General features: G+C 35.7%; 2 protein-coding genes across 3 annotated transcripts in view; one reads left to right on the top strand and one right to left on the bottom strand.

Annotated features, from left to right (window-relative positions):
* Positions 1-4,496: 4,496 nt before the first annotated feature.
* LOC115928644 (recQ-mediated genome instability protein 2-like) lies at positions 4,497-9,065 on the bottom strand. Of its 2 annotated transcripts, none has more exons than XM_030996232.1 (4): positions 8,943-9,065; positions 8,244-8,405; positions 6,796-6,936; positions 4,497-4,865 (listed from the first exon to the last, which is right to left on the bottom strand). In XM_030996232.1, the coding sequence occupies exons 2-4, from the start codon at positions 8,341-8,343 to the stop codon at positions 4,648-4,650; spliced, it is 459 nt and encodes a 152-aa protein (XP_030852092.1). In that variant the 5' UTR covers positions 8,344-8,405; positions 8,943-9,065; the 3' UTR covers positions 4,497-4,647. The 2 variants fall into 2 exon arrangements, with proteins under 2 accessions (XP_030852092.1, XP_030852101.1); XM_030996241.1 differs by having other exon boundaries at positions 8,244-8,401; positions 8,943-9,043.
* A 5,457-nt stretch (positions 9,066-14,522) lies between these two features.
* The window catches only part of LOC583323 (nardilysin), a 29,804-nt gene continuing 20,377 nt past the window's right edge, over positions 14,523-23,949 (top strand). Inside the window, exons 1-8 of the mRNA XM_030996221.1 lie at positions 14,523-14,642; positions 15,072-15,396; positions 16,095-16,176; positions 16,857-16,957; positions 17,269-17,395; positions 20,290-20,385; positions 22,833-22,955; positions 23,600-23,657. Of these exons, the coding sequence (XP_030852081.1) occupies positions 14,569-14,642; positions 15,072-15,396; positions 16,095-16,176; positions 16,857-16,957; positions 17,269-17,395; positions 20,290-20,385; positions 22,833-22,955; positions 23,600-23,657 (986 nt within the window). The 5' untranslated portion in view covers positions 14,523-14,568. The remainder of the gene's footprint in view (positions 14,643-15,071; positions 15,397-16,094; positions 16,177-16,856; positions 16,958-17,268; positions 17,396-20,289; positions 20,386-22,832; positions 22,956-23,599; positions 23,658-23,949) is intronic.

Genomic DNA, 23,949 nt, shown 5'->3' with positions numbered 1-23,949 from the left:
GAATAGGGGAATATAAGAGAGGGGTATAAGAGAAGGGGAGCCAGTCATGTTGTCAGTGGGTAACTCAATGTGATGGAGAGAGAAATGTAGGAATGTGAGACAGTGTGGAAAATGAAAGAGAGGGGTGAAAGGTGGAAGGTATAAACCAGTAGTAAATGAATAAAAGAGAAGTAGTAGAAAGAAAAAAAGCAGGAGTAAATCAAATAAGGTGGAAAGAACAAAGGAAATAAACTCAAACAATCTAAGAACTAGAAGATGATGATGACAAAGGAATATCAAAGTTCATTATCTCTTTTCAAGTAAATCCTGATAGCATTAATCATTAATCATTTGCCCCATAAAACAGCATACATTTTATAGAGAGAAGGATAATTGTCAAGACTATTACATCATTATATCTTAATTTCTGGCTACATAGCATACACTTTTATCTTATCATTGTCACTGCATCAACAAACACACATGTTAACAAAGATTAACATGCTAAAGAGAAAGGATCCTTGAACAAATATCTGATGTTCTTTTAAAGGTACTCTGTCCCATTTACAGGCCAAAAAAAGAAAATGTTGAATTCCAACAGCATTTGAAAGATAATACTAATATGAAACTTTCCTCAAAACAAAAGGGCTTGAAATTAATGTGAGAAAATAACAACCATTAGTTGTCAAATCGACTTACTTGATTGCAATTACTAAAGTAATAGTCTGATTTTCAGACCCCTGTACCGAATGGTTGAACGTTTTGTGCTGCGCAAAGATTCAATCAGTTCGATTTTGGCCATTACAAGAATTGGTTTGTTGATATTGATGTAGACAAAATTATGCTCCTGTACCCTTTACAGCTCATTTTATGTATGTTATAACCAAAGAAGAAAAAGAAGTCACTCTCTCTCACTCAATAGTGTCTGACAGTGAAGTCTAGAAAATAAACATGTTTCCTTGCTTAATTTGAATATAAGGACACTGCTAACAGTTACATTTCACAGATAGGACATACGTGACATATTCATAATTCCTGCAAAGTTCTACTGAATTTGATGTTGGCTGCAAACATGGGACATAGTAGCTTTAAATTCAAATAATTTCCACTATAAAAATTAATATAAGATACTGTTCACTTGAAAAGAGTTAATTGAAATAACATGAAACTGATGAAATAAAGGAAATAACATAGAAGAGTGAAAGAGGAGGACGAAGAAGAAATTGACAATGAATATGAATATCATGAGTGATGACGATGATGTAAAATAAATCAAAATTGTGACAAAATTTTGATGGCAAAGACAGATACTAGGAAACAGTAAAAAAAAATAAAAAATAAAAATTAAAAAAAGGGAAGGGAAGGGAAAAAAGTTGAAGAAAAAGAAGAGGAAAGATATAGACACAGACAGGAGTAAAAGACAATAGAATACAAGAGAAGACACTAAGAAGAATTTAAAAATCTGCAGGATACAACCAGAGACAAGCATTGAGACATAATGAGACAATACAAAGTAAAGGTTTAAAAATGTGAGAAAACATTTATTTGCTCTACAAACATGCAAACTCTAACTTGGATCATATAAAATAAATCATTTAGTCATACTTTGGCAAGAATGATACTTTTTTCTGTAAAAAAGTACCGTCGGTTTCAAGTTAGGAAGACTGTGCATGTACATATACCCATTTACATGTATAAGATTTTTTGGCAAAAAGAATTCTAATGAAATACAAAGCTTAGATTTATCCTAATTTATGAGGTTGACATGTGTGAAAAGAACAATGTTATTGTCCATACTAACAACTGTTCAAATGTGTGTATTCCCTTGCCAAAACTCTACAAATATCATCATGAATTTTACTGTGAATCAGCAAAATAGCACAACTATTACTTCAAAATTCAAGTCAAAGATTCTGTAACTTTCAATGGAAAATGACGGACCATTGCTGCCAACTATGGTGCACTCTGTGTATACTTGTCTCAGTTTTTAAAACAAATCCTGATAATTCTGTTTCAAAGTTATCTGAACCAGAACAAATTGATTTAGTGGAGGATTGCTTTCAAAATAAAATCATTGAGTTTGTAATTTTTATGAATCGCTTGTGCTACTGATGGTGTACCAAACTCAACATGATATTACAAATCAACACATGCATCATCAAAGGCCCTATATGGCTTTTAAACCCATCATTTCATAGTTATAAACAAGCTGCTTGCACATCATGTTACAGGAGACAAGCCTTGTTATGACAGCTCTGTCAGTTCTAAAATTTCCAATTGAGTATGTTATTGATCCTCATAAACATTTAAAATGCACTAAAAAACATAAATTACAACATATTATCAAAGATTGGAATGTATTTGTCTAATTTTCAATTCCTGAGTGAATCCAAAATATCCATAAAAGAGAATACAACTAAATTGGAGTATTAAAGTAATTGATTCATTTGGCATTACATCAATCTTCAAGGCATGGTGTCAAAATAAGAGAATGATTTTTTTCTTACTTTTTCTGTCACATGCTGATCATTCTTATCACAAGTAAAAATGTATTGTTAAAGTTTTTATCTTTTTCATTCCTGTTCTTCATAATCTTCAGTTTCTAGTACTTGCAGATCAATGGTACTAGTACATAATACTAAAATAAACTATAATGTATGAAACATGATGTATGGAAAGATTCACAATAACTGAATATTGGTAAATAGTACAAAGAGTGTATATGATAAATGTAATTGACCATCACATTGGTGAAAAGGGGGTTCTTTGGTTTGCTTCAGGGTACTGACAATATAAACACATCAGGGGGGTGTTTCACAAAGGTCCTAAGTTGAACTTATCTCTAAGTTGGACTTAAAAATTATGGAAAGCCATTAGCATCTTTGAAATTATTTTGTAAAAAATATTTTAAGAGGCATAAAATGTTGATTCAAATCATTCTTAATTTTCTATTATCAAGGAGAATTCATGTGCTTGATGTGGAATTTATAAAAAGTCTAAAATACTCGAATTTCTGCTTTTGAATATATTTCATTTTAAGGCTCCAATGGCTGTCCATAATTTTTAAGTCCAACTTAGTGTTAAGTTCTACTTAGGATCTTTGTGAAACACCCCCAGATCGGTTGAATGACTATCTGACCTTCCTCTTAGCACCACCGTACCAATAACCATGTAGCGATAACCACCCGACATAGATCTATCGAGTTTATGAAGCCTGCCCTCTGTTGTTAAAATGTTTCCATGTCTATACATCTTAAGGCCCATTCAGACATGACACAGTTATCAATAGCAAAAATCACAGCAAAACTGAACATAATACAGTCAATCCTGCTTTAGCGCCCACTTGTAAGTTATATAGGAAGACAACCCGTCTATACAGACCACATTTCGCCCCCCCCCCCCCCCCCCCTCCTTTAAAGTGGTTTCTCATTGAAACATATACTAAAGGAACCTGTAGAGACCACCTACCTGCCTATAAATACCACCTTTCTTGTATCCCTTGAGCGGTCTTTATGTACAGGTTTCACAAGTTTCACTGTAGATGGATGGTGAGGGCAATATCTCATTGTTAGGAGTTAAACAGAAAACTGTGAAAAACTTCTGCATAAATATTGCATAAACAAATCATACTGTTACTATTCTACATGTTATACAACTACTAAAATACTAAATACTAAAAAACATAACAAAACAAAATATTTTCTCCCCCTTCTCCTACTCCTACTATTGGACAGCTGTCCTCGTGTCTATAACTTGTCTTTCTTGTTTCTACATTCTTAAATAAGACTGGTTCCTGCCTTGAGGAAAAGCCCATAGGTTAGTAAAAGTCTCTCTCTCTTGTAAGAACATTCAATACCTCCCGTCATAGCTTATAGGACAGGAACAGTAACATTGTCACTCTCTCTCTTGGAGGTGACTGCGATTAGTTCCCGCCTCAAGTCCTAATAGCCCAGTGGATAGAGAGTGCCCTGTGGTCTCTATATTTATTGATGCGTTCCTGGTACTCATTCATCTCTAGTATTTCTGGACAAAGGAACATCATGTCACTCTCATTTGTAGGTCTGGTCCTTGCCAAAGGACCTCATCGCCCATTTGAGTTCTGGTACCTATTCTTGTCTAGGATAGTAAAAAGTCAGTCTGTTCTGTCCTTCTGGAATAGTTAAAAGCCTAGCTCTTTTATCACCATGCCAAGTCCTTACTATCCATGGGATAGTACGCACTAGGGTTTTCTGTATTCTTGATCCATTCCTGGTACCTCTTCAGGACTTTTTCATCTGGTCCAAGGAATAGTTGAACAGGTTACTCTCCTGTGTCAAACCCATCCAAACTCAAGTCTACATAGTAAATTTCAGAGTAAAATGGCACTTTCTGTCATAGAACTGGTCTTTTCCTTAAAGCATATATCTGCCGTAGTTTACAGGAGGGATTAGACCGCCCTGCAAGGTCACTGGACAGGTGGTTATCTCATCAACTCGGCTCTCAGTTAACATAAGAAAAAGAGGATCATGGGGGACAAATGGTCACCGATTAGGCACTGTTTGTTATATAGAGGGCGCAAGTAGCTACAAGTAGTGCAGTGGGCCTTTAAGTCCTATTACCCCATGGTATAGTAAAACTGTTTCTCTTTTTTGTGCAAATGGTCCATAGGACTGGTCTCCACTTTTAGTCCTAATAGCCCATTGGGTAGTGTGCAAAAGGGTCTCCATGTTCCGCGATCCGGTCCTCGTACCTCTGCCTGAAGACCGCCCTGTGTTGTTCCCGGACCTCCAGGTCCCATATGACCTCACCTGACTCGCAGCTGCTGACCCGCGAGATCTTGATCGCCTTGATGAGAGGATCCGGAGGGTACGACACCACCTTCCCAACCACCATCACGATAGAATCAACTGAAACAACACACAGAGAATGGTGAGGTTAGATGGAATGACGCCTATGAGGGGCTAGTCAAAACATTTTGTTAACACCTGTGATCAATTTTGAGGAAAACAAACCAAATTTTAACCCATAGACTCCTAACTTTTTTTTAACAAAACAATTTCTTCATGTTGACATCCGATTTCTCTCATTCTCCTAGAGTTAACACATGAAACACCCACTACCAGTAGCTAATGGGTTAAATTTGGAAATAAACATGGATACATACAGAACAAGACACGAAACTTGCTATTGCATTTAATTATCATAAATATTAAAATTTGAGCGACAGGTTTGTGCAGAGCTTGTCTTCCCTACCATAGAGCTTAGAATATTGATTTCACATCATTCATTATAATGCTAAAAAACTAACTTCAATTTAAGTAGGAGAAATTTTTGAAATCAATTTAACTGCTTGTGGTAGTTTTCTTAAAAGCCTGCCTACACTAGTTTGGCCAGGAGGGATTAGACCTCCCTGCTGGTCACTGACAGTTGGTTATCTCATCAAATCAGCTTCCAATTAACATCAGAAAAAGGGGATCATGGGGGACCAACGGGTACCGCTTAAGCATTGTTTGCTATATAGAGGGCGCAAGTAGCAACAAGTAGTACAGTCCCACTTTAAATTAGGGAGCGGTTTAGGGAGGTGTCTGGGTACTTGTCCTAACTTAATGCCTTACAGTAGTTTGCAGGGTTTTTAGGGTGGAGCTTAGCAGGTCTGAGTAAATTATTTTAAACAATATTTAAAAATCTTTGAAATATATTTAGATGTATGAGTAACAAAATATGAGTTATATGCAGCCCTGCACATCACCATGAATCCACTTATATTTGGATTTCATCCGACCTTTAAGACTTTATGGAATTATGTTTAATGCGTCTGTTGCTGCAGACTAGCCTTACAGCAAGAAATTATAACTTTACCAACCAGTGTCAGCTATAAGGTCTATGCTGTACTGTGCTTTGTGCAAGTCACATTGTCCCAAAATAATGTCATTATTGACATATCTAAATTTTAACAAGAACATTAATAAGAAGGGATCACATCTTGGTTAAAGTAGGACTGTACTACTTGTATCTACTTGCGCCCTCTATATAGCAAACAATGCCTAAGCGGTACCCGTTGGTCCTCCATGGTCCCCTTTTTCTTATGTTAACAGAGAGCTGATTTGATGAGATACCCCCTGTCAGTGACCATGAAGGAGGTCTAATCGTTCCTGGCCAAACTAGTGCAGACATGCTTTAAACCAAACATCAAGGAATATTCTCCTTAGCATAACTTTATTAAGATGCTTGCCCAACATGCCTTTTCTGCCGATGAGAGTGTCCTTCTAACTATGAATCCCTCAAGGGCTGGTCTTTATATTATCAATACTAATCAATTCGGTCAACGTAGATGTATCGGATCTGAGCAAATCGGTGCTGAAGCTTATTAGCATCAATCATTGAGGACCATACACTTTCTTGACAGACCAATTTCTTCCTTCTTCCCCCTTTTCCCTTGTCCTTCTTATCTGTTTTACTTCTCTTTGTTCGTTTCATGGTTTTGTAATATTGTCTTGTGTTTTCTAAGTCTTCGAAGGCAAAATTTGAAACAATTATATTTTTTTCTGGGGGATCCACAAACTACAAGCACTGCATTTTAGTGGATCCCCCCCCCCCCCCCATTTCCTCAGAAATTAAGAATTTCTTGTAATAATTTTATTATATTTGTGCAAAGTGTATTTGTATAGTTTCCAGGGAAAATGAATTATGTATGGAAAAAAAAAGTAATATCTTTGTTTACCTTTCTGTTGGAAATGAAATAAATATGAATATGAATATGAACATGAATTCACATTCACATTCAATCTCTAGTTCATAAGTTATACTGTATTACACTTTTGAGTATAAATTTCTCACCTGCGATGACGTTATCATTGTGTGAGCGAAGCCTCCTGACACTGCTGTAGTCTATTCTGGCTCTACCCGTTGAATCGTAAAGTACAGCGATATTCTCAGGCTCGTCAACACTTACTAGTCTCCCCTCCATCCAAACCAGCCCTGCAGAGAAACACAAACAGACATCATAGTCATTTATCCATTGTGTCAGTGATATTTCAATTGATGAGTCAGTGTACTGGGGGGTGTTTCACAAAGATTTTAAGTCAAACTTAACTCTAAGTTGAACTTAAACATTATAGAGAGCAATTTGTATCCTTCAAATATATATATTCAAAAGCAAAATTCAATATTTTAGACTTTTCATAAATTCCACATCAAGAACATGAAATCTCCTTGATAACAGAAAATGTGAATGATTTCAATCAACATTTTTAAAAACAATTTTTACAAAATATTTTCAAACATGCTAATCACGGCTGTCCATAATTGTTAAGTCCAACTTAGAGATAAGTTCAACGTGGGATCTTTGTGAAACACCCCCAGGAAAGCAAGTTTCATAGTGGTTTATGTATGGTTTCAGACTTTACAGCAAAATACTGATGTGGCCTGTCTGTCAGGATGATATCTTATTTACTTTCCATTAAAATTACAGTGAAACCTGTATATGAAGACAAATCAAGGGAGACAAGGTCTGTGATTTTCATAGGCAGGCGGTCTCTAAGAACAGGTTCCTTTAGCATGTTTCAATGAGTAACCACTTTCAAGGGAAACCACAAAATTTGGTCTTCATAATAGACAGGTGGTCCTCCTATACAGGTAGTTGCTTAAGTAGGGTTGACTGCCTTGAAACAAGTCTGGACCTCCTCTTAACACCATGGCTCAGTAAAAAGAGCATTGGTCTTGAAAACAGAAGGTCATGGGTTCAAACCATGCGGCAAGCAGATGCACTACTGGTCTGTGGTAAGACAACGACTTGTAATTACAGAGGTCTTCAAATGGGATTGAAAGACTTAGGTGTATTAAATGATATCTGAATTACAAGCAGTCCGGAAACACATCATCACCAATAATGAAAAGTAACTGATGCTCAAAGCTATTCATCAACCCAGCTATATCACACTTGATTAGAGATGCAAAGGTCACAGGTTCAATCCCTGGCATGGCATTTTATTTAAATTACTTCTCTGCACCCAGGTGTTAAATAGGTACCCGGATGCAAACGTTAATGTGGTTGGATTGGCACGTGTGAGCTTGTAAAATGGTGCCTAGCTGAAAAACTCCACAGGGTGTGGAGTGTGTGCACAATTATGTTAGAAAAAGTAAAATAATAATAATTACAATGTAAAGTGCTTAAAAATTTGAATTTTATTATTTATTATTAGTCCTCACCCCTATGACCCCACTCAATAATTAAAAGTTTCAGCATTCAATAAGACAGCAAACTTGAATACCAAACATTCACTGACCTTGAGGATCGAGTGTAGCTAAGATGTCTTCTTCTGCCAGCATCTCGATGAACACCCTCACAGCGGGTTTATTGAGTCTGCTCGAGCTCTGGGTAGCCATCTTGGTACTCCAGAGAAACTTTCCTGATCTTCGAAGATGATCTTAGACTGAATGAATGCTACCTGAAGTGAGGGGGGAAAAGCTAAACTGTCACAACTCACATCCTTGTTAATAAATCAAATTGTTAAGTCTAAATAAGAAAAACTGAGAGCTAACTTTTCACAAGATTCCAGTGAAAGAAAATCAGCTAGGCCTACTCGGGCCCTTGTCGGCTTGTGTGTGTGCGGCAAGGGTCACCGCACCGTCGCACTGTCTGTGTAAGGGGAAGGTTGACAAACATCATCAGTCTTATCAAAGAAATTCCCATACAGATCAGAGACGGTTATTTGTGTCTAGATCTAGCTGTGTGTGAGAGTTACTCAACCGATGTCATTTCTTGGCAGATCTTCATCACCACCTGCGTCGCGTAGCCACCCCCGCCGCTACCTTGGCTTGGCCCGTGAGCTCGGGCTCGCCTCGGCTGCATGGTCTGTACGTTGGAAAGGCTGCGTGGCGCGTACAGTCAGCTGTTTCATTAAGTTAATGCAAAATCGTCTACGGGCTACAGATTTCCGAATAAAATTCACAAATATTAAGAACTTAAGGTGCAATTAGCTTACCAAATTCTGCTGTATCAATGGATGATCACTTCGACAGCTTAGCTCAGCTCAGCTCAGTCAGTGCACTCGAAGAGTTTTCTAAATGCATTGCACCTTCTTCGTAATGATTGCACACGTCGCTTTCCATAACTAAAGCTCCAGTCTACGATCACAGACCTTATTCAACTTTCTTTCTTTTTTTCTCTTTTTTTTTTTTTTTTTTTTTTGAAAAATGACTAGGCCTTTTGAAGACTTAGACTGATAGGAAAATATTTAACTAGGAAATAATAAAACAAACAAAAATTGAGTATCTTATCCGTTGAAATTGACTTTAAAGCATGTTTCTCAACTATAAATATATATGATTTTTACAATCGGTTCATTTGTAGGAATGAAGAATAGACTATACTCTGAGACTTGCTAATGAGGGCCTAAACAATAAACAGTTTCTTTCTTCCACATAAACGATTAAAACAACCACCGTCATTATAGCTCCAGTCTACGATCACAGACGGTATTCAACTCTTTATAAAAAAAAAAAATGATGACTATAGGCCTAATGACTAAAACCGGTACGTAGGAATAGATTAAAGGTATTACAAAGTTTTGGGAAATTTTGAAAAATGGGTGGATAGTGATTCTTTACAATTTTGATATATTTGGATGCCCCTGTGGATGTATTAAAAACATCAGAAATTTTAGCCCCTAAAACACTTCTGCTTTCGAGAAAAATTGAATATAAAGATTTACCGGTGCTCCCGGTAAATTTTGATAAATTTAAAATAGCTCCTACGGCCGTATAATGGTAGCTGCGACCATGACAATCTCAGAGTATGTAGTTGTGGTATATAATTTCCGAACGAGAATAGCTAATCAGTCGATTTTAGTCAATAAACATTGTTTTATAGGTTGGTTGGTTGGTTCTCCGTTTAGATGGCGCTCTTCAATCTCAAAGATTATTTGCGCCAGTCAATTTCGTGTATAGCTTTGGCGTGGGCTTCGGAAATCAAGCCCACGAGCGACTTTCCTTGGTGAAATGAAATTAATAGTGATATGGTTTTATTAAAAAAAAAAATTAAAAAAAAAAAAAAAAAAAAAAAAAAAAAAAGGCTGCAATATTAAAATTGCATAAAATGCACATAAAAGGCGAGATGGGAGTTAGTTGCAATTGTTCATGGAAAAACCGCAAATACTTCATTTTATATATTATTACAGGATCGACATAAGTTAAGGGGATCCCTGATAGCTTTAAAAGCTATCTAAAACGATTAGTATCGTATATGTAACCCAATAATTCACGAGTAAAAATTGGGTTAGACATCAATAATTGTTTCAGATTGGGGTTGTTCAATTTAATCCTTTCTTTTAAGAGACGTCTATCTTTGTCGTATTTTGTACAATAGAAAATAAAATGTTTAATTGTTTCATCTTCTTGACAAACTTCACAAAGACCAGTATCGTGTTGGTTAATTTGAAAAAGGTAATAATTTAAACTACAGTTACCTACTCTTAGTTGTTGTATCAAGCATTCTTCTCTGCGAGATAGGCCTTGTCTATGTATGGGCTTTGAAACGTCGCTATGCAAAGCATATAAAAATCTACCGTGTTCTGCATTGTCCCATTCTGCTTGCCATAATTTGTTATAATGGATCAAACGAGAGGCTGCCAATTCACTTCTTGTATTTGGTATAACTATGTCTATACACCTTTTCATGGCTCCTTTTTTGGCAGCCCGATCTACGATCTCATTGCCCCTAATATCGCAATGTGACGGAATCCATTCAAAAGCAACACAAACATCCTTAAACTGCAAAATATTAATTATGGATAAAATTTCATTTACAATAGCACATCTAATAAAGTATGAATCGATCATTTGTAAAGCTGACAAAGCGTCGCTAAAAATTGCCACCGAAGAGGATTCAATAAATGTATTAATCCACTCTAGTGCCATTAGTATGGCCACTAGTTCTGCTCTCATAATACAGACATGGGATAATCTAAAAAATTTCACCACATTATAATGAGACACATAAAATGCGGCTCCTGTCTTCCCATCCTCGAGTTTAGAACCATCTGTATATATATGTAAAAACCCATTCCATGAATTTCCAATGCTATCTAGAACAATCGATTTTATTTCAAATGGAGGCATTTCCTTTTTTTGCACTTTGCCATGGTGTTCGAAAGACACTTGTGGTCGTGCTAACCGCCATTCTGGGATTTTCGGCAATAAGTTGGTTTGCCCTTCCACCACTACTTCGTCTCTAAAGGATCGCAGTTTAAAAGGTCCTTCTCCTATCTTCCATTCTAAGTTATTTAAATCATAGTCATCACCCAATACTTCTTTTGTTGGGTGGTTTAAAGTACTAGACAGTAAATAAACTCGAAAGTTATCATTTAACAACCTTCTACGATATCTCAGAGGCAGCTCCCCGGTCAAAACTTGTAAAGCCTCCAAGGACACATTGTGTATTGTGCCTGTAATAATTTTTAAGGCTCTGTATTGGATAGAGTCAAGTTTTTTTTGTTAAAGATATACAAGCAGAATCATACATTTCACTCCCATAGTCCAAAATGGATAGGATAAGTCCTTTATAAATCATCATCAAAATCTCATACTTACTTCCCCAGGGGGTGCCGGAGACACAACGTAGCAAGTTTATTCTTTTCTTACATTTATCAATGATAGAATCTATATGGACAGACCAAGTTAAATTGGAGTCAAACCTCACACCAAGGAACTTATACTGCTCGCATATAGGCAGATTATGTCCTTTTATTTGTAGAAGAATATCTTTCTTTTGTTTGTTGGTAAAGACTATATACTGCAGATTTGGTAGGGGAAACGTTTAACTTCCACGTCCAACACCATATCTCAAGCTCATGCAGGGCCTCTTGTAATTTCCTGCGGGCCAGCTCTAAATCCTTATTTGAACACCAGATTGCAATGTCATCAGCATAGCATAACTTACATTTATCTTGAGATCATTTAACGTTAAAGTAAATAATAAAGGACTTAATGAACTTTCTTGCGGGATTCCATTTTCTAACGTGTAGTGGCGAGACATTTAGTTATTTATCCTCACATTAGAAATCCTACTCAATAGAAATGCTTTTATAAAAAGTAACATTTTTCCACCAATGCCTAAGATAGATAATTTTCTTAGTAGACCTGTTTTCCATAGCGAATCATATGCTTTTTCTAAATCAAGAAAGATCGCTACGGTATATTTTTTACTTTTCAAGGATATATGTATGTCCGTCTCCAATCTCACTATATATTGTGTGTGTGTGTGTGTATTGGGTTTTTACAGACGTGTATCAATCAGATATGATTATTTACGTCTGGGACCGACCTTTAAACGTCACCATCCGAAAGACGTGACTCAGTTTCGAACCTGCGTCCTCGGCTGAATCAGTTTGTAACTTCCACTTTTTAGCTGGATTACAGGCGCACGCCACAACGCCTAGTATATAGCTTAATTAATATCTTGACCTTGAGAGGGAGCTATTCAACATAAATTTTTTATTTTTTACAATTTCATAACTTTAGAGTCGATTTCGACCGCGACAACGAACACTGAATATTGTAGGATCGTATATGCTTCCAATATGTTCATTTGAACCATTTTCATGACCCCATACCAAAACGTTGTATTACCTTTAACCTAGGAAAGAATACAACAATTAAGCACAAAATTAGGATCCCACCCGTCGGACCCTAAATGCTAAAGCAAGTTTCAAACTAATAATATATACAGTTGTATATATTATAGATATATATATATATATATATTTATGTTTTTGTGTATTCATTGATTTTATTTCTCAAAGCTCCAATTCTTTTTCGTATATAACATAGTTTATACAAAACTGCAATTATAACACGGCTTTTTTATCATTTGATAAACAAACATAATTATACAACATAATTCATTGTTCAATATTACACAATGTATATTCATGACGAAAATATATCGCACTTACATAATAGAAATAGTTATTTCAACCAAAAGCTAGAACAAAACAATGTTTTTTTCAGAAAAAGACTGAATACTTATAAGAAAAATATTTAAACAAATAATGAGTTATATTTCTCAACATATTATTATACAAAATTGAAATTTTGAGTTTTTCTTTTATTATATTTACCCTAGGTTCAATTATAATTGTAGGGATGAAGAATAGACTATACTTAAGGCTCCCTAATTATTGACCCAGCCGGGAGGCGTTATTTTCTTGCACATGATAAACGATTAAATCAACCACCGGCATTAATTATAGCTCCAGTCTATTCCCGTGGGCAGACCGTATAGTTCAACTTGATTTTTTTAATGAAAAATGACTAGGCCTAAAAACTAAAACAGGTAGGAATAAGAATACAACAAGCACTAAATTAGGATCGTCCTCTTTAAATTGACCCTATATAGCAAGTTTCAAAACTAAAATGTGATATGGTTGAAACATAGAGATATAGTGTTTAGTAGTATATATCTCTATGGGTTGAAATCAGTTCATTATTTTGTAGGGGGTGAAGAATAGAGAGTCTCTTTTCTTCATCCCCCATCACCACCGAAATAATCTCCCATCCTCTTCATTTTTTAATCTTTCTCCTTCTTCCCCCTTTCTAGCTATTTCACTCCCTCTCCGTCCCGCTCTCCGTCTCTCTCATCCCCTCTCATCTCCCTCCTTTCTCCAGACACACACACTCTCTCTCTCTCTCTCTCTCTCTCTCTCTCTCTCTCTCTCTTTCTCTCTCTCTCTCTCTCTTTCTTTCTCTCTCTCTCTCTCTATCTCTCTCTCTCTCTCTCTCTCTCTTTCTCTCTCTCTCTCTCTATCTCTCTCTCTCTCTCTCTCACTCTCTCTCTCTTCACGGACCAAGCTCTCGCTTTATATATGCAGGGGCGGATCCAGGAATTTCTTGCCGGGGGGGGGGGGGCATACGGGGGGGGGGGCACACGGTGGGAAAGAGAACATAAGCGGGGGGGGGGGGTTAAGAGGACACTTTTTTTTTTAAATACAATTTTTTAATAATTTTTTTTTGTTGGGCCGGGGGGGGGGGGGGGGGGGGGGGGCTCGCCCCTGTTTTTCAGTTCATTTTGGGCGAATTTAGGGCTGATTTTAACTTCTTTTTTTTTGGCCCGGGGGGGGGGGGGGCTGGATCCGCCACTGATATGATCTATCTACCTTCAGCCGTATACGCCAGTGTTAAAATATATACTCCGAATTTAACTTTAGTTTTAGGGCTCTGACGAAATACATGTACCGTAACCCATCTCGAGTTTTATACCATTTCAGCAATGTTTGTAAATAAATAAACCACGTTTGAAATTTTATTTTGGGGACAACTGATTCCCCCCCCCCCCCCCCCTCCAATCAGTACGCCAGTGGGCCCTGATGATAAAAAATAAAATATAATAAATAAGAAGAAGAAAATTAAAACACTGGGTGAAATGGTTGGTTAAATGGTAATCACATGCCTTGAAGAAGAGCACGTACCCCTCCCCCTTCCCCCTTCCCCTTCCCCACTCCCACATCGGATGGATTGCTACTTCTTTCGACTATCGAGGTCCATGATTCTTGCGCAATTTGGTGTGACACAAAGAGCGTTCCATATACATTGCATGCTGCATCAGGAAAAAATATGGACAAACATTCCGGCGTTGAAAGTGGTCAGCCTTCTGTTAATAAAAGCCCAAATGATAAGAAAGATTACAGGTAATATTTTTTCGATGAACTGTTTCTTAGGAGTTTCGTAGTTTTAACATTTTAGTCTTGTTTTTATTCATTACACCTAGATCTAATTCATTTTTTACAAGTCATCGAGTATGCCCCACCTGATGTATTTCGCGTGTGTAAATTTACTGCTTAAATTGAGTAGCTCCTGGCTGCCCTCCAGCTCCATTTACAATTACATTTTAATTTTTATGACCTAAGTCATGATTATTTATTTTGTCCATTGTTATCATTTAATGTTGTCTGGTCAGAACTAAGCTTAGTCAGTACTGATTGTTATTATTTCTCTGTTTAAAATGATCATCAGACGAATAAATCAGAATTTCTATCTCAGATAAATTACCACAAAAAAAGAATAAAATACACTTTATTCTGTTCCATATGATTAACATTTGCATCTTTTATGTATAGGGTTGTGAAGCTAGACAACGGCATAACTGCACTGCTGATAAAGGATGTTGACAACACTAACAGCAAGGAAGATGATGAGCATGATGATGAAGAACAAGAGATGGAGGAGGAGGAGACGGAAGGAGGTGATGGAGCTGGGCTCGAAGGAGGAGATGGGAACTTATCTGTGAAGAGGAGGAAGCAGGAATCCAGCGGTACCGATGATGGAGAGATGGAAGAAGAGCAGGAAGAGGAAGAGGAGGAGGAACTAGAAGGAGGAGATGAGGAAGAGGAGGAGGGAGAAGAGTCATCCCAACGAAAGAAACCCAAGAAACAATCAAAGATGGTGAGGAGTTTGAAAAACCACTTATCAAAGTCTCATTTTGACCACCGCCTCTTTTTTTAAAAACTATTTACTATTCAGAAGAAGAAGAAAACAAAAAAACTAGTGATATTCATTTTGTTTAAATAGCTTTTGAAGTGACACAAATCATTTGTTTTGTCATACATTGCATCAGTATACTCACATAGCACAATATCTGTGAATAAATAGGCTTGGTCAGCTATAATTAGCATGGCAGCCATCTTGGGAAAAAATAGCAAAAAATAGTAAATTGTAATGCCCTGCCTCCTCTTTGAAAAACAAAGTCTGGACGAGAAACACATTATTGTTGTTATTTGGTCTTGTGTGTAATTTTGATAATACTTTCCATGGTATAAATATTAAATACCTGTAGAGTCGTGAGATATTATCATCCCTAAAGGAGTAGATCCTAAGGAATTCCATGAGGTTGTATATATATATATATATATATATATATATATATATATATATATATATATAAATGTGTTGTCTGTTCAGAGCTAGCAGAGAGTTTTCCATAGAGATAATACCTTTCTGGCTCCTAAAAGTTGATATCTTGCTTTCCATCACAGGAATTGATTTAATCAGCACCCATTTTTAATTGTAAAACCTTAAATAAAGGAAGATATATATTGTTATTGAATGTTTTTTTTCATTCCATGATTCTATTCAATATACAGGCAGCAGCAGCTCTCTGTGTTGGTATTGGTAGCTTTAGTGATCCAGACGATATCCCGGGGTTTGCTCACTTTCTAGAACACAGTAAGTCAATACTTTCCTCCTTAGAAATATCAATTAACAATATCCCTTTGAGTGTCCTAAATCCTAACCAATCTAACTGTGTCACACCGTCACATGTAACTTTTGTTAACGGTGTTTCTTGATTTCTTTTGCACGCTTTTTTCGGATTTTTGTATTTGGTCACTATAGAATGTTGAGGCATAAATAAAATGTTACAGTTAATGTGATATTACTTATGCTATGTAGCATTTTTGAAATGTTATACTTTAGTTGAACATTACATTAATGTATTCCAAAGTGATGGAAGGTCAGTTTAATTGTCAAGCAAAAGTCAATGCCTTACTTCTTTGTTGTTGTTGTTTTGTTTTGTTTATTTTGTTGACATGTTGCATATTTTATATATATATATCGTCGCTGTTTTCACGAAGTGACGGTAGCGAAAAAAAATTGCATTCACTTTGCGTTACGATATTCCTCACTACCGTCACTTCGTGAAAACAAGGACGATATATATATATATATATATGCCTAATTTATGTGTAAATTTCATTTACAGGTGAATGAGGAAAATCATGTACTCTGAATCTTTTTGTCTGATATGTGTTATGTATTTTTTAGAGTTTGCTTATTGTTTTTACAAAATAATATAGTACCTTTATCAACAATCTCAAATTTAAATCCATCTTTACGTTATTTTTCAGTGGTGTTTATGGGGAGTGCTAAATATCCCGATGAGAATGCTTTTGATGCCTTCATCACAAAACATGGCGGTAGCGACAATGCCTCAACAGGATTTGACAAAGTATGTATTATCAGGAAGTTCTTTGTTGCAGAAGGATAGAGAATATTTCACTTTTTTAACCTGTATGGCTTGAGCATATTCCCAAGTTGTGTATACCACTCTAATCTGGTACATGAGACCAAGCAGACGGCTGATTTAGTTTTACGTCAGCAAAATAAATGGTAACTCATGTGCGATTGAGTGCTAACTTTTTTGAAAGATATTGGAAATTATCTTATCCAGCAATTCTAGTAATTCCATTCACAATCTTCAAATCTGTACTTAGTTATATAAAATCATGCTTTGCCCCTCCCCCCCCCCCCCCTTTCCAGACCGTATTTCAGTTTGAGGTTCAGAGGAAGCACTTTCAAGAAGGTCTAGACAGGTTCGCTCAGTTCTTCACCGAGCCTCTTCTCAAGGAAGATTCGACAGACAGAGAGCTAGAAGCAGTGGATAGCGGTAAATATTTTTAAATTTTATTTCCAGGCAAGATGATAACATACAAAACATCACAAGGTTGACAAAATGATATAACGTATTAAAACATAATGATATTTAGCACCAGCCAATGCCTGAGGATCACCTAAAAGAATTTAAAAATTCTGTCTAGAGGCTCTCCACATTGGCTGGTGCATACATAAAACAAAATATAAAGATAAGGTCAACATAATTTATAAATGAATGTGTAACTAAAATTAATGTCTGTTACTATACGGTAATATACATGTACATCAAATACTGTTAAGATTATTATTAAGTATTTAGAATAGAGCATCCCATTTACTATTTCTTATAGCTTTGACATCACTAGTTTTAACTATGGGTGCGTTCAAGCGATTTTTTGAAGCTAGAATCACAAATCAAAACGCTGTTACAAAACAAGGTCACTGCGGGAAAGCGTTCAAGCGATTTTGTGTTAACGCTGATTCTAGCTCATTTCAAGCCCAGCCACTGCGCATCACACTGCACAGTTTGACCCATGAAGTATAGGTCAACTTTGGCGCGCACTTTCTGAAATTGTTTACGGCCGACTGTCGACTGCTGTTTTGAGCATAGATCGCAATAATAAAACAAAGAATGAAAAGGTGATAGAAGGAAGAAACAAAGAATAACATAAGGAAAAACAGAAAGAGAAAGTCGATAGAATGATGAAAACAAAGAGTAACATAATAGAAGGTGCTAAAAGGAAGAAACAAAGAATAACATAAGGAAAGACAACAAGAGAAAGTGATAGAATTATTAAAACAAAGAATAACATAAGAAAAGGTGATAGAAGGAAGAATCAAAGAATCACATAAGGAAAGACAGAAAGAGAAATTGATGGAATGATTAAAACAAAGAATAACATAAGAAAAAGTGATAGAATGAATAAAACAAAGACTAACATAAGAGAAAGTGATAGAATTATAAAAACAAAGAATAACATAAGAGAAGGTGATAGAAGGAAGAAACAAAGAATAACATAAGGAAAGACAGAAAGGGAAAGTGATAGAATGCTTAAAACAAAGAATTGCATAAGAAAAGGTGATAGAAGGAAAAAACAAAGAATAACATAAGAATAGAAGGAAGAAACAAAGAATAACAAAAGAGAAAGTGATAGAATTATAAAAATAAAGAATAACATAAGAGAAGGTGATAGAAGGAAAAAACAAAGAATAACATAAGAATAGAAGGAAGAAACAAAGAATAACAAAAGAGAAAGTGATAGAATTATAAAAATAAAGAATAACATAAGAGAAGGTGATAGAAGGAAAAAACAAAGAATAACATAAGAATTGAAGGAAGAAACAAAGGATAACATAAGGAAAGACAGAAAGAGAAAATTATAGAAGGAAAACAAGGAATAACATAAGGGAACAGGCCACGATAAAGAGCATGGTTAGTGAACGCAAATTGCATGAAAAGCAGGCGCGCGGTTTTTGCCCGAACCGGAACAGGCCACGATAATGACGCTATAGAATCATGATTGAGATCTCCATTCGTTCGATCGAATTTTAGCGACCGCGATTCTGCAGAATCATGATACAAAACGCATCTATTTCAGCATTTCATGTTTGTGTTTTTAAACACGTTTATTTTTACGACCGACGAAAAAATCGCTTGAACAAAACCTGTTTTAAACTACCAGTAAACGTCTTTAAAAATCATGATTCTAGGGTGAAAAATTGTTGATTGAACGCACCCTATGTTCCCCCTTTTTGCCTGTGGAGGTCAAATTTTGAGTCACGTTGAGTCACCGTATAGATTTGATAAGAGTCTCTCAAGGCATTCTATAGTAGATGTAATAGGCAATAAAGTGTAGCATGCCATATGAAGATAAACCTGCTGGAGGGTGATTTTATAAAATGAGTCTCATATCCCATTAGTCTTTTATACATTCAATTCCTCAAAATTTGAGAACAGTAATCTCTTGATATGATTAATGTTGACTAATGGTATTGTTGGGAATACATATATGCATATTCATGAACATCTAAATGTGTGTTGAGGTAGAGTCAGATTTGGTGAAGGGGAATTTTTTATAAGTGCAGCACTGCAGGTATTTTTTTTTGGTAATTTAGAATTACCTAAGTTTTGTGTGTGAGTGGTCAATATAATTATGTGCATGATCCGTTAGATCATTTAAACCCCTCATTCCATAATAGTAGTGACTTCAAAAATAATCATTAGTTTCAAGTTTCAAGTTTCATTTATTTCTCCTCAAGAGATCAACAGATAAAAATACATATACAAACAGACAAATGTATGACAATACAATACATAAGATGAATTATAAAAATTGAGGAAGGCAGTGGCCAAAAAGAGAGAAATAAACCTTGTAAGAGGCCAACCCGTTAAGAAAGTAAGATATAATATGTAACATAAAAACACATCAAAAAGGAACACAAAAAACGATAAGAAATGAAGTACCTGGTCAATGATGTATTAAAGGGATCGTTTAACAATGATAAATCTGAGATACACGGTCCTACATGTTACCAGTGTCTGTGATATGGTGTAATATTGAAGCCCTAAAAAATTCGCGCTTCAAAATGATCAAGAAGTGCCTCAACAAAGTAAAAATCTTTGAGTGACCGGTTTTACCATACTTGTTTTCCCCAATAGACTGTAGTGTTATGAAAACCGTTCAGCGAACGGTTTTCAAAATTTGTAATTCCAATCATTAATATCTTGATAATCAGACAGGCGATCGATCGGCTTGTAAAAGTCATGGAGTTCCTGACTGACCTAAATGTTTATAATTATCATTGCAGCATGAGCTAAATCAAGGATTTTTTCTAAAGGATCTAAGACAAAGTTACCGGATCCCTTTAAAGAGATTTTTCTTCTTGGACTTATATTTTGTTTTGCAGAGTTTCAGATGAGTGTACAGAACGACTTCCATCGTAAGCAGCAGATGATGAGTGTGTTCTGCAGGGAGGGGCATCCTATGGGAAAGTTCACTTGGGGTAAGCTCTTATGTAACATGGAGAAACTATGTTTTATTGATGCAAGTTCAAGTTCAAGTTCACTTTATTCAATACTTTCATTAAAAATATACAAAGGAAAACAAACATATAAAAGCTGAAATATAATTCATGTATCAATATACAACATGAGGATAACACAAGTGGAGAAGACATGATGAACAAGGGGGAAACATTCTAAACATGTACAGGTACATTAATGAAAGTATTTGGAGACTAGACAGGAAGGCCAGGCCTTATGTAAAAGTCTGTCTCCAGTAAATGTATTAAAGGTGAAATTCAAAGAAATTCACAAATATGTCAACTAATGTATCACTAGTAACTGGTAAGCTAACAGATGGCCATCGGACAAGTTTTAGGTCAACTACATATCGGATGATTTATAAAAATACAAATACAACCACCTCCATAGCAGCTGGGATATACGAGAGATTCACCGGAAAAGTAACGATGTTTTAATGACGTCACTATATGGACCAACACTGCCCAAGCAGACGACATCCCATAATAAATGAACATAATTGCAAAGCTATTATTTGTCAAATTATAATGAGTTTGGTGTATATAAATGTAATGGCATGTCAAACCATTCAAAAGGGGATATGACCGATTCTGATAACTAAAATCTTTTGCTTGTAAATGCACAGGATAGGGGTTAATTAACGATCAAAGAAACCAGACTTTCAAATTGAAAAGCCCCGTAATGATATTAAGGACGGCATTTGTTCCCTCTTGAAACGCCGAACACACCCCGGTGTGTGCAGCTGAATATACAATGGCGTCTTATTTGTTTACAAGCTACAGATTCCATTATTTTTGTATCGCTGCATTTGTCATCAAAATAAAACCATGCGCAGGGTTTAGAGTAAGGCAATAAATTATATATTAGCCTGACGGTAGTGAAGTAAGAGAAAGAACTCAAGAGAAGATGAAAACACAGGCACTGAAACTGTATGAGATGTCATGGGACATCGTCTGCTTGTGCAAGTCATGTCCATACTGTGATCTCACACATCTCAGCAGCGTTCGGAGAGCTCTTCAGGTGCTATGCCGCGGCTGTATTTAAGCGTTTTTTAATTTATAATAATCATTACTTTGAATGTTTCCAAGCATTGAATTTTGATAACCTTGTCGAATCAAAATTTCAACTTTGCAATAATGAAAATAAAGCTAGTTTTTAAAATCAATGAATATCTGCTTTGAAAAAACTAAGTACATTATTTAAATTTTTTATTTGTTATAAAAGGAAGAAAAAAGAAAATAATTTGCATTCACACATACCGGTACACTCTCTCCTATACACACCAACACACACTTTACAGTCTGATGAACATACATGTATATTCTGTTTTTGTCATAGGCAAGAATTGTGGGGTGGCTGTTTGGTGCCATGGGCAAAGAGGTATTATGAATAATCATGATATCAAATTGAGTTTTAGGCAGGTTGCCAGATATTATTTGCTATAGGCAGCCACGTGCAGGATAATTCAATCATTGTGCTAAAGCAGATACCGGTAACAGAATCGATCTTCCTGATTCAATTTTTCATGAAAATTAATCTTAGGACTAATTTATTCTCAAAAGTAATAGGACAGATTGATTTTGTAACAAAACTATTGATTTTGACACAGAATCACAAGTTAGATGCTGCTTGTATACACACCCTCAAGAAGATTACCGAGAGTTTTTTTCAGGACTCCTCAATCCTCTCTCTCTCTCTCTCTCTCTCTCTCTCTCACATGGTGCACCCGCAAGCCTACTGTATAGAATCACAAGTGTTACACATAGGGCCCTATAATTGTTATCAAGAGTGTTTCATGTTTTAATAATATAAAGAAATCTTTATAACCCATTTCTAGGATTTCATGAGCAAAATTATTATGGTATAAATGCCAATTCATGCCAAATTACATGATTTTTTTAAAATAAATGTAATGCTTCCTGGGAGAAATCTCAATTATTTAAACATATTTGTGGCTTACACCCAGTAAATAAGATCGATTGATCGATCTGTATTAAAAAACAAGTCCGAAAAAATCTTGGAACCAGCGGGACTTGAACCTGCATCTACTGCTTGCCGGGCAGCGACTGTACCACTAGGCCATCACTGGTCCATGGCACAGTCACGATGGACTAGAAACAAATACCCAAGCTCTCCTGATTCATTCTGACTTATTAATATTCATTAGTCCGCCATAGGACAATAACTTTTATTAATGTAATGCTTCCTGGAAGAAATTTCAATTATTTAAACATATTTGTAGCTTAATCGATTGATCAACTTGTTTTTCAATACAGATTGATCAATCGATCTGATTTACTGGGTGTAAGCCACAAATATGTTTAGATAAAATTACATGATGTTTGTCAAACTTTGCCAAAAGCATACACTACCTGTATCAATGTTATGATTATTATGTACTTGATAGGTAACTCTAAATCCCTGAAGCTCGACCCTGCTTCTAAGAGCATCAATGTTCATGAGAGACTTAAGGAGTTCAGGAAACGGATGTACTCGGCTCATTACATGACACTGGTGGTCCAGTCAAGAGGTATGTATGATAAGTATTATAATAATTATAATGATAGTCACATTTAAATAGCACTGAATAGAGTGAAACCTGTATATAAAGACTGCTCAAGGGAAAGATGAAAAGTGGTCTGTACAGGTAGGTGGTCTTAATGTACAGGCTCCTTCAGTACAGGTTTGAATGAAAAACCATATTCCTTGGAAACAAAAATGTGGTCTTTATAGACAGGTGGTCTTTCTTTACAGGTGGTCACTATAACAGGTTTAACTGTACTATGATCTTAATATTGTAATAATTTTTACTCCGGTCATTGGATTCAATTGCTAGATAAAAAACAGTGTTTGTCAATCTGTACTGATGGGCAACTAAATTTAAGATATAACTTTGCCTGATTGGCTAGTTGTACGGATATTACAAAGCAACTATAATTACACTTAAAGATAACCCTTCAACCAAAATAGTGTTGGTTAATCGGTACTGATCACCTATCTTATTTCTTGGTGAAATCATTAGTTTGAATAAAAAGAAAATACTTCTGATAAAAAGGTGAAGCAAGTGGATTGTGTATACAGGCCTGTAATTTTAGGATTTACATCACTGCTTAGGTAAATGGTTGCAACAAATTTTTTCGTACCCTGAATTGATTGAATGATTGTATTTGGTAGATTCTCTGGATGATTTGGAGCTTTGGGTGAGGGAGGCATTTAGCAATGTCCAGAACAAGTAAGTAGAAAATTAAATAGGTTACTTAACTTATTTGATTAATCCAATCAGTCCAATTTGTTTTTCTCATGATATCTCTTACTAAAGATAATAGATAGTATTCAAAGGATTAAGAGAAACAAACAACACTCCCATACATATCTATAAAAGATAAACATTTTTGTTATTGATAACTGTTAAATTTCCTCAAATAAAAAGTGTAAGAAAATTCAGAACCTGGATTTTGTTTGTTTCTGCTTCAAACATCTTCACCTTTCTCTATTTGCCATAGAAACTCAGTTCTTTGAAACCT

Source organism: Strongylocentrotus purpuratus, unplaced genomic scaffold (assembly GCF_000002235.5).
Source record: "Strongylocentrotus purpuratus isolate Spur 01 unplaced genomic scaffold, Spur_5.0 spur5_contig_855, whole genome shotgun sequence".
Taxonomy (NCBI): Eukaryota; Metazoa; Echinodermata; class Echinoidea; order Camarodonta; family Strongylocentrotidae; genus Strongylocentrotus; species Strongylocentrotus purpuratus.
This window is presented reverse-complemented; position numbering and strand designations above follow the sequence as displayed.

What these genes read in the sequence shown, in the direction of transcription:
- LOC115928644 (XM_030996232.1), bottom strand. Translation starts at nt 8,343, where the DNA reads ATGGCTACCCAGAGCTCGAGCAGACTCAATAAACCCGCTGTGAGGGTG. An exon ending in AGCTACACTCGATCCTCAAG is followed by an intron (nt 6,937 to 8,243) that starts GTCAGTGAATGT and finishes GTTTCTCTGCAG; the next exon opens with GGCTGGTTTGGATGGAGGGG. An exon ending in CAATGATAACGTCATCGCAG is followed by an intron (nt 4,866 to 6,795) that starts GTGAGAAATTTA and finishes GTGTTGTTTCAG; the next exon opens with TTGATTCTATCGTGATGGTG.